Below are 15,250 nucleotides of genomic sequence, written 5' to 3' on the forward strand. Positions count from 1 at the left end.
TCACGTCGAGACCTCGCAGCCCTCTGGCTCCTGCTTGTCGCTTTGGGAGTTCCCCCGCCGCTTTTGCAACCGGGCCGAATAACGTGCCGAGTTCCCGCGTCACGTCAACCGTCAGCCAATCGAATGCCCGCGGGCGCCCGCCCCCCTCAGGCCGCCGGCCAATCGGGCGGGCGCGTCGTGTCGGGTGGGCGGGGCCTCGCTCCCAGTTCAGGAAGATCGGAGTACGGGGCGCACGGGCGACTATTTACCGTGCTAACGGCGAGCTGCGTCCGCGGCCCGTCGCTGCAGGCCCGTCGCTGGCACCAAGAATGGCTCTGAGCTAACAATGACTGGCGAGAAGAAGAAGAAGAAGCGGCTGAACCGCAGCGTTCTTCTGGCCAAGAAAATCATAATAAAAGATGGAGGCAGTGTGAGTTAAATATTTATTTCCTCCGTAGGCGCCGCGCTCGGTGGCGGGGTGGCGGCGAGCTCCCGCGGCCCCCCTCACCCGGGCCGCCGGCCGTGCGGAGCAGGTGTTGTCGGTGGGTGGGCCAGGTACGCCGACGGGGAGCGGCCACCGGCTAGCGTTAGCCAGGCTAGCGGGCTCGGGCCTCTCGGTCCGCACACGGCTCCGACGTGGTCGCGCCGAGCGTAACCTCACGCACGGCGGGAGCCCGGAGCCCGCTGGCGGGCCAGCGCCGCGCTAGGAAGCGCGACCGACCTGGCTAGCGGGTAGCATGCTAGCCGAGCATATTTATCCTACAACGGTGCTGCCGACGTGGAGAAGTTGGGGATCCAGCGGCTGGTTGTTTTTCAGGGGAGGAGAGGGTGTTACGTAAAAATATATATGTGTGTGTGTTATATATGTATATATTCACACACACTCATATATAATGTGAAGTGATTGTCGTTGTGATGCACAGCACACGGAGCACACAGTGAAATTTGTCCTCTGCATTTAATCATCACCCTTGGTGAGCAGTGGGCACCATGACAGGCGCCCGGGGAGCAGTGTGTGGGGACGGTGCTTTGCTCAGTGGCACCTTGCCGGAACGGGATTCGAACCGGCAACCTTCTGATTACGGGGCCGCTTCCTTAACCGCTAGGCCACCACCGCTCAAAATATATCTATGAGTGTGTATGTATGTACATTTATTTATTTATATATATTTATATATATATATACATACATACATACACACACGCATGCATACACATACGACGTGGTATATTAGTGCGTCTGCATCCCCTTTACGCTCAGATGATTCAATCAAAACTGTGGCTGCGTAGGAACAGCATCCGGGCCGTGATGACGAAACATCTGTGGCTTCTGTCTGTCTCCTGAAGAAGTGAGCCATCAGAACGGACCTGCTGAGCGTTTAAGGTCACATGTCCGAGAACATCCCACCACCACCCCCCCTACACATGCAGCTGAAGTCCTCCTGGTTTTGCTCCAGATCAGTCACGGCCCATACAAACTCCCATAATCGGGTCTGCCTGCAGTAACCATCACGCCGCACCGGTAATCTGTACGGAGATGCCCCACCCCGCAGTCCGGGCATTTGCTTCTGGTGCGGTCGTGCATTTACACAACCCAGAGCGCGAGGGGTGTGTCACTGCACACAAGGAACAGGGTGGGCCACCCACCCATCCCCCCCCAAGAAAGGCGCGGTGTTCCATTAGGGATAACTGGACAATTTATTTGCTGTCCAGCAACGGTGCATGACACTAGCGGGAATATTGTGTTCCATGGGACTGGGGCAAGGACTATATTCACCTGTAATAAAGGGACTGGCTTTATTGTACTGCACCCATCCCACTGTTTGAAACTTGTTTAAGAGAACTGGTCCAACGAATTTGTTAGTGAAAAAATGGGCAACTTTTGCATGGAGCCCTATGGTCACAGTTCAGGAGGATACTGGATAAGGGCCGTAAACGTAAATGACCCAAATTTGCCGTCATATATGTTCCCTTAGGAGGCGATTTCTGGATTTTCAGTCCTCTGAACTGGTTGTACGTGTTGTAAATTGTAATTCTGTTCCTCGCTCGGCTTCCCTCTGTGTGTGTGTGTGTGTGTCAGCCTCAGGGAACTGGCGAGCCCAGCGTCTACCATGCGGTGGTGGTCATATTCCTGGAGTTCTTTGCCTGGGGACTGCTCACTACGCCCATGCTTACGGTAAGACGCGCCAGCCTGTAGATTGCGTTCTCGCTCGGTTCGCTCCACCCCGTCATAATTAGAACCACATCAAAGGATAAATTTTAATAATCAGTCATGGAAACCCTGAAGTGAACACCTGAATATTGCCTTTAATATACATTTAATATATTGATATTCAGCCCCAGACGATCACAGTCATTCCCTTTTTTTTTATAGTTATAGTTTTTTAGCTGTGTTTTCTAAGTACATCTATAAAGCAGCTTGTGTTCTTATCTTATATTGATACCTACCAGACTGTGACTTCTGTGTAAAATTGTGAAAAAGCCAATAACCAGCTGCAGGGTGGTAGTAGCATAGTGGGTTACACACTCGCCCATGAACCAGAAGACCCAGGTTCAAATCCCACTTACTACCATTGTGTCCCTGATCAAGACACTTAACCCCGAGTGTCTCCAGGGGGGGGACTGTCCCTGTAACTACTGATTGTAAGTCGCTCTGGATAAGGGCGTCTGGTAAACGCTGTAAATGTGAATGTAAAGCATGATATTGATCCTTGTTGCATTGCAATTTTATAAGTAAATAACCTCAGTTACTCCAAAAAAAAAGTTAATATGCGTAACAGAGCTAAGGTCTGTTACCTGGTACTGAACACACCAAGCAGCCGTATGTTGGTGATCAGCAGGGAAAAGACTGCGTGGATGGTTTCCCGGGTATTGGGGAATGGGCGGAGCCAGGAACTTACCATGGCATCGAGTTGGAGAGGGGTGTATTTGTAACTATGTTGAATGGTTTATTAAATTAAGTGAAATGTTGTAAATGAAGTATTTTTGAAATGTTTTAATGATGAAAGTATTATTTAAATGTTATGAACTTTTTCAGTGGTTGTCTAAACGTGATTCACTTATAGTTTGTTAGACAAATGGTTTGGCCCAGGTTTAATAAAGACTGGCCTGTGGAAGCAGTTGCAGGAGATGGAGAAGAGAGGAGTTTTATTGGCAATTTTTAGAGGTTGACGTATTTATTTTTTTAAAACTGTATTTATTGAAGTTTTCTAAAATCTAATTTGATAAATGGAGTCTGCCTCCAATTGCCATGCACTTCATGTTGGGCAACAGTGTCCTGCATTTAACTTAAACAATATCCGTGTCTATGCCGCTGTAGTAATGTAATTTTTTACATGGTGTGTGTCTTCGTTTTCTTCTGGACACCCTTCTTCCACCCAGTCTCATTTCTGCAGAGCTCAGCCTACTATTATTTGGGAAAGTAAACACCAAGTTGAGCTTGTATTGGTTCCTGTGAGAAGACATTGCGTAAAATAGTTTATTAATGCATAAAAAGATGTTTTTTTTGTCTGGTCTTTTGTCCCTGCCATTAACATGTGTTCTTGTTGAGCGGGTTGCGATCAGATCAGATCAGGTCATTGAGGGGCTGATGTCCCACGACATGGTCGCATGGTCGTCTCTGGTCAGAGGTCCAATCACAACGTCCCATCACATTCAAATTGTACCTTGAATTAGCATTTAAAAAAAAAAAAAAAAATCCACCCCTTCAGCTGCCAGTTTTTGGGTACGATTTTGTGCATATTTGCAAAAGCATATTCATGCTCTTGGGATTGTGCTCAGGATTATATCGTTATATGGTTCTTTTACATAAAATGTTTCATTATTATCATAATGCGTGTGTGTGTAAAATAATTTTTTTTGGTTTTAATCCCATCAGGTGTTACACCAGACATTCCCTCAGCACACATTCCTGATGAATGGGCTCATTCATGGTGTCAAGGTAGGACAGTCGTTTTGTTACGTGTTTTGTTTGCCGTGGCGTTTTTGTACGGTCTCAACAGTCCTGTTTGCGAGTTAAAATGGCCCAGAAAACCCATTTTTCTTTTCTGCGCGTCAGGGCTTACTCTCCTTCCTAAGCGCTCCTCTGATCGGGGCGCTTTCGGACGTCTGGGGGCGCAAATCCTTCCTGCTGCTTACCGTCTTCTTCACCTGCGCCCCCATCCCCCTGATGAAGATCAGTCCCTGGTGAGTGGGTCGTGGGGAGCATTCAGACGGACGCCGTTTAGCTCACTCATACCCTCTCTAGATCTTGTGCCGCTTCCAATAATTGTTACTTAAAGGAAAACGAGCAGAATGCGACATTTACATTTCCGAAATCAAAAAACGAAGTTACATTTTGGACTGTCCTCTATATCACCAATACCTATGGAGACAGGAACGTTCATATTTTGTCCTTGCATGCCCTCCAACCCTTGTATGGAACTGGACTTGTTTACGAAGTTGTCTTGATGTCCTGAACCTAACCTGACACTGACCCGATTCTCTATCTGTAGGTGGTACTTTGCTGTCATTTCGATGTCAGGTGTCTTCGCAGTCACCTTCTCCGTGATCTTTGCTTATGTGGCAGATATAACCCAGGAGCATGAGAGGAGTACTGCTTATGGACTGGTGAGAGCCTGAGTCTCTATTTCCACTGCTGGTTTGGCACCATTGTCTTTTATGCAAACTCTCCAAAAAGCCAAAGAACCAGATCTGGACCACTGAAAATGCGTGACACCAACTCTTTGCTGATCATTTAGAGTTAAGTTGGGAGGTGGGATTATCCTCACCGGCTGAAACTTTGTGTCTTCATGTGTTGATTTCTGCTCTTCAACTAATTTCACTTTTTAAGATTATTTAACATTAATACTAGTTGCCCAACTAGACTGTCTGATCTGGAATTTGTCCCCTTGTGACTGGATTTTGGAAAGAGACTTCAGTATTATTAGGGGACACTAAGACCGATATAAAAGCAAAAAACATTTTCATGTCATGGGACCTTTAAGATATTCGACATGTTAAGTAAATAAATGCAAATAACAAAGATGCGATATGCTTGAGGGTGGGCGTGTCTGCTGTGCAGGGAGCATGGGAGCAGCAACTAAATGTTGTTTCTTGCTGCTTAACCTGCAACAAACCTGCCTGACTGGCCAACACTTTAGTGATCAGCAAGTTTGCATAAATAGATTTGATTGGCTGGCGCTCACTCTGAAGGGTGCTCTGCAAAGTAAATCCAAAGTCAAACCATATTCAAGTACAGTGCAAATCGAGGAGGGGAAATGAAACAAAGATGATTTCTAATTCAACCTTTTTTTTTTTCGTTTGTGTTTTGTAAAAAGTATAACTTGGATTGCACTGTTATGTAGATATTATTTTAGATAAATTATCTTATTATAAAAATGAAAAATATTTTAATTTAACATCTCCTGATTGTGTGTCAGGTCTCAGCCACCTTTGCTGCCAGCTTGGTGACTAGTCCGGCCATCGGTGCCTACCTATCACAGGCCTATGGAGACACACTGGTTGTGATCTTGGCCACAGCCATTGCCCTGCTGGACATCTGCTTCATCTTGGTGGCGGTCCCCGAGTCCCTGCCTGAGAAGATGAGGCCGGCGTCCTGGGGAGCTCCCATCTCCTGGGAACAGGCGGACCCCTTTGCTGTGAGTCTCATTGTATACTGGGGGGTGTAGGGACACCTTTGCTCATGTTGAGATGGGGTGGGCAACTCACTCGTCTATGAACCAGAAGACCCAGGTTCAAATCCCACTTACTACCATTGTGTCCCTGAGCAAGACAGTGTAAGTCCCTGTAAGTACTGATTGTAAGTCGCTCTGGGTAAGGGCGTCTGATAAATGCCGTTTGGTTCAGGTCGACACCTGGGTTGGTTGAAAGTATGTGCACGTTTTTAGTAGCAGAACAATCTGCAGATGGACTCCTTTTTCACATTAAAAAATTAATCACAGCAGTATTAATTCTGACTCTTCTCCATAGTCGCTGCGTAAAGTCGGTCAGGACTCCACGGTCCTCCTCATCTGCATCACCGTCTTCCTGTCCTACCTGCCTGAGGCCGGACAGTACTCCAGCTTCTTCCTCTATCTCCGACAGGTACTGCTCCCGTACCTGCAGCATTCACTGCTGTTATGGCCCTACTTCCTTCCCAGCGAGCACAGAGAGAGGGGACGGAGTAAATATGTAAATATTGGTACCGGGCAAATATTTATTTATACCCGAACCAGCAGATTTAAAAGCAATGAAGTCATTATGTACTTTTTGTGAACTCACTTGGAAGCATTTCAAGCTACGAATTACCATTGCTCATATAAATTCCTAAGCATGCTTGTTTTTATGTTTCCAAGTAGTTAGGAGTAGTTTAAGTAAGTTTTATGTGACTGGTTTTTGTTCATATTCAGGTCATCGGCTTCACCTCAGAGACGGTTGCGGCGTTCATCGCGGTTGTGGGAATTCTGTCCATCCTGGCTCAGGTCAGTTCCTCACCCGGTCTGAGCAGTGTGTGCTGAAGGTGTCCACCACGTCACTCCTGTGTGTGTTGATGGTGTGGGATGCGCGCGTGTGTGTTTTTGCAAATAATGTCCAAATAGAGTAAAGCTCCTGTTTACTTTACCCCCTGCAGACGGTGGTGCTGGGGATCCTGATGCGCTCCATCGGGAATAAGAACACCATCTTACTGGGGCTTGGCTTCCAGATACTTCAGCTGGCCTGGTATGGCTTCGGCTCCCAACCCTGGTAAGGGTCTCTGCCGTGGTTCTCCACTAGATGGAGGCAGAAAGCCCAAATTGACCAATTTACAGCATTTACCAGACGCCCTTATCCAGAGCGACTTACAATCAGTAGTTACAGGGACGGTCCCCCCCTGGAGACTCCCAGGGTTAAATGTCTTGCTCAGGGACACGATGGTAGTAAGTGGGATTTGAACCTGGGTCTTCTGGTTCATAGTGTGTTACCCACTAGGCTACTACCACCCTATTCTCATTCTAACTTTCCTTATGAACTCAGCTAATTATAAAGAAATACTCTTCATTTCTAGTTGATATGTATCATTATTTGTGCTTAATGGAAAGTAGGCGTTGGTAAGTTGTAACAGTGCAGTTTCAGTTATGAAGGAAACCTGTATATGTGCCTGATATTTCTCTTATTCGATTCAGCCAATTAGCTTATCAAACCCTTAAGTTCCTTAATTTTTTCTGTTTTTATGCCACACAAATGGATGTTGGTTTGTAATTGAGAGTACAGATGGGTGTTTAACGGGAAGGCTCCTTCTTTAGGATGATGTGGGCGGCTGGAGCTGTGGCTGCCATGTCCAGCATCACGTTCCCAGCCATCAGTGCCATTGTGTCCCGCAACGCTGACCCCGACCAGCAAGGTGAGCTTTTGCCAAGAGTTTAATTCCACATGTGCAGAGCCTGCATGTAAAGCCCGCGGTCCGTGGTGTGATTGTGACAGGGGTGGTGCAGGGCATGATCACCGGGATCAGAGGCCTGTGCAATGGCCTCGGCCCAGCGCTCTACGGCTTCGTCTTCTACCTGTTCCACGTGGAGCTCAACGAGATCGACCCAGCCGAGAGCCCAGACAAGGGTGCCAAACCCAACATGGCCAACCCAACAGATGAGGTGAACCCCTTTATTTATTTTGTCTCGTGAGGCCATGTTTGACTTCAGATAATTCTAAGTCCCTTTGAGTTTGAAATGTAAAAAAAGTTCACTATGTCTTCAGCCATCTATGTGTGGAAAGGAAATGGGGGGGGGGGGTCTACACGTAATCCAATAAAAAGCTTTTCATTGTCATTTGTGCAGATTACAACAAACAGTTTTTACCATTTCAAATGGCTAGGCTTCAATCTAAACATTCTAAATCTATTTTTTTTTTAAATTAAGTCTAAAATAGACATTAACAGATCATTATGAACAATTAAGTAGTAGTTGGCAGCAGAACTAATCACGCTCGTCTTTTCTCCTGTTCCTGTCGTTCCTCCAGAGTGCCATCATCCCCGGGCCTCCGTTCCTCTTCGGAGCGTGCTCGGTGCTGCTCTCCCTGCTGGTGGCGCTCTTCATCCCCGAACACAATGCCATGATCCTGCGGCCCGGCAGCTACAAGAAGCACAACAACGGAGCCCAGAGTCACAGCCACAGCCCTCAGGGGGGCGCCGGCGAGGGCAAGGAGCCACTCCTGGAGGACAGCTGCGTATAACCCCAGCCTGGCGGGGGTGGCTGTAGGTGGGAACGAAGGCAACCGAATAAGATGAAGCGTAGCCCTGGCGCCAGCCCCGCCCTGCCCCGCCCACGCCATACCGCACAGTCTCTTTAGACTCCTCCCCCCCTCTCCACTTCCAGCCCCAGTTTTGCAGCCGTCTAGCCAATAGATGGCGCGCTGGTGCTGCTCGCGGGGCTCGCTGCAGAGGGAAGGGAGGCTGGGTACTGCGGCGCAGCTGAGATCCGCTACACAGCCAAGTGGGTTGTTGCTTGGCCTTCTGGGAAATGATCCTTGGCCTTGTACCGCAGGAAACCGGAGATCCCGGGGAAGGATGTTGCGGCTTTGTAATTTTGAATGCTAACATCATTTGTACTAAATTCTGTACAGTTCTGTTCTACTGTATCTATCTCGTTTTTTTTTCTGATTTGTTTTGGCTTAAACCATTCAAGGACCTTGATGTTCTTTGTCCAAAAGAAGGAACAGGAAGGGTTACACGCAGATTAACCCGCTACGCGAGTGTTAATATCTAACTTTCGCACAGAACCCTGTAAATCGCGGCCGAGAGGAAGGACGTGAACTCCAGAGTTGATTCAAGAACCGTGGATTCTGTCGGGGAATCTGAGGTCGGCCACGTCAAAAGTTCTTAGTTTTGAAAAGGGTTGCCTTGAATTGCCCTAACCCAGATGAAGACGGTGCTCTGAGGGTCAGGACTTCTTCCTATCGCTCCCATCGGAGCTCGCGAACCTCGGAATCTTGTTTACGCCCCGCTTCTGGACGTGTTCGTAAGTGTGCGTTATATTGGTGAAATGGCTAGATCCCGCTACCCTCTCACACGTGCTGCTGCGTTAGACCGGTGTACGGTTACGATTCGTACGGATATCGGAACGCGCCGCCAACGTTTCAACGACTGCCTGAAGTCAAAACCTCTGCTGTGTCCGAGTACCTGACTTTCCTACGTGAGCCTCAAGTGCATTGAAATAGCGAAATCGCAGGCGAGCGGAGTAGAGGCCACGCGTCCGCACGTCGTGCCATATCTGTTGGTGTTTCAGGTTTTATTTCGGTTTTAAACTGTGCTTTTTGTTTCCTTTATGAATATATATATATATATATATATATTTTTTTTTTTTTACGTTTTCCCGTTTTTTTTCAGATGTAGAGCGCAGGTCGTGTTCACTAACGTCTTCTGGATTTACATAAATAAGCAGAAGTGGCCGCTTGCTAGTTACCTGTGGAATTATTATAATTATTTGACCGGTCCGAACGAGTCCGTGCCATCGTCATATGCAGCCACTGCCGGCCTGAATTTCTCAGTCTTTGGTTTAATGAACATTTGGCAAAAAGAATTATGTACTAAAAATGATGCGGTCCTAACCAAAATGGGCAAAAAAAATTTCCTATGGCCTGACACCCTGAAGTTTAATAAGATTCCAGTCGTCCTAAATCTACCTGAATGTCGGGAGCATACTTTTTTAAATTATTATTTGGCTTACAAGACTGTAATGAGAAATGAGACTCCAGGACGTGGAGTTGGTTTTTCAGAATTTTTTTTTTTTTTTTTTTTTTAAGTTTTACGGCCAAACTCCCTCCATTCCGCAATTTGAGGTAGTCTGTTTGCTTCGTGGGCTGAGGGGGGAAAAAATCAAACGTTTTTTGTGCCTATAATTAGCTCAAATGTGAAATGATGGATATCTTGTAAATATATGACAAGAACTAATCACAGACTATTTATTAAAGGATTATTGACTGGCTCGTTTTATCGCATTTCTTTGCTGTTCACACTAGACCATACAATAACGATGAAAAACGATAGGCTAAAAAAGGGAGCGTCGCTGGGATTGGAGTAGGGGGCGGGGTTTATAATTGGTGAGTCCATGTCAACGAGACGGAGACGAACAGGCAGTGAGGACTTTATTATTCATATCAAGATAAGAGAAGCCCGCTGCCTTTCTTCTGAGCTTCATTACACATACTGAAGGATGAGTGTGATGGCAAGGAATATCATTCCATTTCAGATCACCTGAAAGACGAAATTAACAAAATAAATAAAGGAACACAGACACCAGAATTATGAATGGACAGTTGCACGTTAATTGGCTAAAACGATTTAAATGTTTGAGGATTAAAACCGGTTGAGATCAAAATGAAACGCGAAATCGTTTTCGTACCTTCGCCGAAGTCTAGTAACTGAACTGGTGTGAGGAATGGGACGCGGCCGATGCCTCACTCACAGCGTAGAAAACGAGAAACGTGGAGGCCAGACCGGCCCCGTATAGAGTATTTTACCCGCACAGTAAACTTAGAAAAATGATCAAACAAAAAAGTAATAGAAAGGAATCACCTCCAGCGTTTATCTCCGTGCGGGGTTTACATTTACATTTACGACATTTATCAGACGCCCTTATCCAGAGCGACTTACAATCAGTAGTTTCAGGGGACAGTCTCCCTGGAGCAACTTAGGGTTAAGTGTCTTGCTCAGGGACACAATGGTAGTAAGTGGGATTTGAACCTGGGTCTTCTGGTTTATAGGCGAGTGTGTTACCCACTAGGCTACTACCACCCCTCATTTCCAACATAGTTGTCTGGCTGACCGTTGTGCCGTTTTGTAAAATCCACTCTGGACCCGTCACTCCACAGCCAGAAGGCCTCCTGTACGAGGAAGAGACGGAAAAATGGCCAGTTCCACGAGGGCGTCACTGCTGATGGTACGAAAAACCCCGCCTGAAGCCACCTACCATCAACACAGCAAAAAGCTCTTTTGTCTTCTACCTTTTGCATTACAACAATTCTCCCATACAGCCGGTATAAAGGGAGATTTAGTGGTAAATCATTTGTTCTTTTTTTTTTGTTCTTACCTGAACAGCATCTTGGCCTCCTACCCAGGTTTGGGGAAGTGTTTCTTCGTATCAGTTCCACAACAAAATTGTTTTTTAAAATAGCTGTGAATCCCCCACGACTAAGCAGTGCCGGCTATGGATAAGAAATAGTTTTTATGTTATGTGAAATGTACTGTTTACAGCAGGCCTGACTCGTTTAAAAGCACAGGCTAAAAGCTTGGGACCAGATTTTACCTCTGCCTCTTTCTTCAGCGACAAACTGGAAGCAACGGTAGTTATAACCATCCCATCCGTCCGGGCAGAGATCACAATGGCCCCTGACGGCACCTGCAGAGGAAAAGCCTGCAGCACTCAAATAGTTGCTTTCACCATTGAACCGAGGCCGGGGGTGGGGGTTCAGCTGGAAAACCTGTACAGAGCCACCAGTTCTACTGGACTGTGTAGGCAAAGGTCACTCACTCGGGCCAGTTTCAGGACGTTGCCTACCTGAGGCTTTACTCCCAGCGACCAGAAAGACGAGGAAATCTGCAAATCTGTGATAATCCTTTTGTTTGTCAAGTTCTGCTCAAAGTTCACATGTGTGCAGTAAAATGGCACGGAGTCGTTCCTCCATAAAAATGTACACTGTTCCTCAAGGAACCTACATTGAAAGATTTTCTAATGATCTTTCGACCTTGGCCTTGTTCCTTTATGACACCCAGTTTGCCAGTGCCGCATGGTAGTTAGTTTGTTGTTGCTCATTTCAGTAATAAAGGCAGGAGGAAATGATGCCAGCTGGAAAGCAGAAGGTGTGTTTTATGGCTTAAAATACACTGCTCAAAAAAAATAAAGGCAGCACAAAAATAAGACATCCTAGATCTGTACAAATGAAGCTTGCATCCTGGATGAGCTGCACTGCCTGAGCCACTTGTGTGGGTTAGAGTGAAAGAAGTGAGAAAGTGAAGTGATTGTCATACACAGCACATGGCGCACACAATGAAATGTGTCCACTGCTTTTAACCCATCACCCTTGGTGATGGTACCTACCTCGTACCTTCGGGATTCGAACCGGCAAACTTCTGATTACGGGGCCGATTCCTTAACCACTAGGCCACCACTGCCTTATAAAGAATGTGGGGCGGGGAAACCCCAATGGATTTCTGGTCCATCGCCTTAACCACTTGGCCACGACTACAGCATGAAAGTAAAGGAACTGAGAAGTGGAGAACCGCGCCTTTATTGGGGACGTCTTGCTAACTGTCTATAGTTTCCAGAGCATGTGAAATTAATTGTCAGTCAGTGATGCTTCCTAACTGGATAGATTGAGTTAACAGTGTTGAGCAGTGTATATTTATCTGTGCAAGGGAGTGTCACTGTCGAATTATGACTGTAAACAGTGTACAGTATGTATCTAATTTGGGTACCAGGGTGGTAGTAGCCTAGCAGGTAACACACTCGCCTATGAACCAGAAGACCCAAGTTCAAACCCCACTTACTGCCATCGTGTCCCTGAGCAAGGTACTTAACCCTGACTGTCTCCAGGGGTGGACTGTCCATGTAACTACTGATTGTAGGTCGCTCTGGATAAGGGCGTCTGGTAAATGATTCAAATGTAATTAATGTAAATTAGGGGATAAAATCGAATCCTATGTAAGCTAGTCAGAAATGTTTTTAGCAATATTTACAAGCCAGCTCAACTACAACTCCTTCAAGGAACCAAATGTGTGCAAAAATTATTTGTTATGAGATTATAATGATTTCTAAAAGTTCTGTTTATGTGCTTTGCATTTCACCCACTAGGTGGTGCTGTTCTACTTTGCATTAATTGCCTTTCTACCTTTAACCTGCATCTGAGCTCTCAGCAACGTTTACATTTAAAGCATTTATCAGACGCCCTTATCCAGAGCGACTTACAGTCAGTAGTTCCATGGTGAATGAATGTCAGTCTGATGGTCCGAGGGGAAGTCTATAATACACTGAAGCCCTCAACCAGTTACACACCAAACCCCACCAAACAGCAGAGAGAAGGATGTGCTGATTTTCAAGCAAATCATTTAGACAATTGGCCACTTTTGATAGTTTGTTTAGCCAAATGAAGGAAGCCTTTTCAGGTCAGGTTGATGGGTTTTCCACCTGTATCTATAAAGCCCTTGACCTTCAAACCACTTAATCCACAACCCATCCTTTACCATGCAGGTCACGCTCCCCATACCTGCTCACACACAATTTTAAAGTCATTGGAACCCCCAACCTTGGAGGCCATTACCTCACTGATGTGTTCCATCCACCTGAATCCAATGCCTGGGTGCCAGGAAGAGCCATCCTACTTTAGAATAACGCCCCAGTAATCATTATAAAACCTCAGGGAGTCAGAGCACGCTCTCTCAGATCGGCAAACGAAAGGAGACTAAACATTCCTTCTTCACAGGGTCTCCGATTCCAATCATGTCTGTTCTCCGTTGTTGTCCCTGGCTGGTGGAACAACCTGCCCTCCTCCACACGACTAGCCGAGACTATCACCACTTTTAAGAAGAAGGTGAAAACCCTCTTATTCCAAAAATATTACAGACAAATCTAACACATACACATGCATACGCATTGAACAAACAAATACAAAATGTATAAATACATTATAATTTTTCTTAGTCTAGCACCCAACACTCTCCGAGCATGCTCTTCAATGACAAGTCTAAGCCTTATCAGGGCTCTTAGTTTGTATACTCGATATTCTATAGAAATCGAACGAGAATTGCTGGTGTCTTCCCATTGTAAGTCGCTTTGGATAAAAGCGTCTGCTAAATAAAGTAAAGTAAAGTAAAGTAAAGTAAAGTAAAGTAAAGAGCAGAGTCCCCATTACGCTCCTGGATCCAATAGGATGTCAGGGTAACGCCCTCTGCCGGCTACACCTCTTCCAACCGCAACCAAGCCCTCCAAGGAGGTCTCCCTTCAAATGCCATCCAGGTCGAGGCCTGCTTATCTTCAGTGAATTGTTCTATATATTTATATACATACAATAAAGAATACATAAGTGTGGAACCCAGAGCAATATCCTGGCATGTGGCACAGTATTAGAGGAACGTTGCACAGCAGCGCTGGATATGAGGGCTTTGTGTGCTGCTGCCACAGTAATCCCCGTCAGCCTGAGTCTCTCCATAAGGCCTGCCTAAATTTAGATGCTGAGCTCAGCCTCCTATCAATCTGTAAAGCAGGTTAATTATGTGCACGATATGCATGCGGTAATTACACAAGTTAATATCAGCAGAAACGCGTAGGTGCTCCTGCGCGGCCAGAAGGAACGGGAACCATTTAAGAGTCTTACATGTAATCTACCGGGGGGCAGCAGTTCACAGTGTCAAAGCAGGAATTCTGGGATACCCGAGGCAATGTTATCCTATTAGTGCCATACTGGTGCGACACTCCTCAGATGACCAGCTCAGAGTGCTGTTATGGAGGTCAAAGCTCTCCATTCCTGGTCGAGACACAAAATTGGCGCGGAATGTAAATGCGCAAATACTGTATCTTTTATAAATAGAATGGTGTGTTTGTGTGGTGGGCTGGCACCCTGCCCTGGGTGAATGTCCTCGGATGGTCTCTAGCAGCACAAGAATTGGTGGAGAAGAAAGCGAAGAGATTGTCATTGTGATACACGACGAAATGTGTCCTCACCATTGGTGAGCAGTGGGCAGCCATGACAGGGGAGCAGTGTGTGGGGACGGTGCTTTGCTCAGTGGCACCTCACACTCCGATCCTCGACACAAATTAAGGTCTTTAATGATGCTGATTAAAACGGCATCTCTAAAAGGTCTCGTCTCCTCCCATGACACATAAACAGCATTTACCAGACGCCCTTATCCAGAGCGACTTACAGTCGGTAGTTACAGGGACAGTCCCCCCTTGGAGACACTCAGGGTAAAGTGTCTTGCTCAGGGACACGATGGTAGTAAGTGGGGTTTGAACCTGGGTCTTCTGGTTCACAGGTGAGTGTGTTACCCACTAGGCTACTACCACTTGTCCACCTGCACCGGAAGAAGGAAAAGAATTGAACCTGGACGGTCCCGATGGTTTCCAACATTACCGTCGTGACAAGGCGATCCCGCACGGAACAGCGTGGCACATCTTGATCTGGGGGGGTGCAGCAGGTCGTGTCGGGCTTGTTGAGATGTTGCAGCGGGCTGACTGTGGGTCTTTCAACAAGGAGAATAAAGCCCACAATTTCAGCACTAATTCTGCACAGAACGACACGCGACGTGCATCATATCCAGTAATTTGCA

The 15,250-nt window shown here is 46.5% G+C and overlaps 1 protein-coding gene across 2 annotated transcripts; it reads left to right on the plus strand.

Moving 5' to 3' along the window:
- The first annotated feature begins 196 nt into the window (after positions 1-196).
- On the plus strand, positions 197-9,914 carry mfsd14a2 (major facilitator superfamily domain containing 14A2). Of its 2 annotated transcripts, none has more exons than XM_028975566.1 (12): positions 197-409; positions 2,060-2,155; positions 3,857-3,919; positions 4,037-4,164; positions 4,473-4,587; positions 5,400-5,618; positions 5,950-6,063; positions 6,369-6,440; positions 6,590-6,702; positions 7,242-7,339; positions 7,420-7,586; positions 7,951-9,914. In XM_028975566.1, exons 1-12 carry the CDS (start codon positions 326-328, stop codon positions 8,161-8,163), a joined length of 1,482 nt encoding a protein of 493 aa, XP_028831399.1. In that variant the 5' UTR covers positions 197-325; the 3' UTR covers positions 8,164-9,914. The 2 variants fall into 2 exon arrangements, with proteins under 2 accessions (XP_028831399.1, XP_028831400.1); XM_028975567.1 differs by having other exon boundaries at positions 283-409; positions 1,270-2,155.
- The last annotated feature ends 5,336 nt before the right edge of the window (positions 9,915-15,250 follow it).

This window comes from Denticeps clupeoides, chromosome 4 (assembly GCF_900700375.1).
Source record: "Denticeps clupeoides chromosome 4, fDenClu1.1, whole genome shotgun sequence".
Classification (NCBI taxonomy): Eukaryota; Metazoa; Chordata; class Actinopteri; order Clupeiformes; family Denticipitidae; genus Denticeps; species Denticeps clupeoides.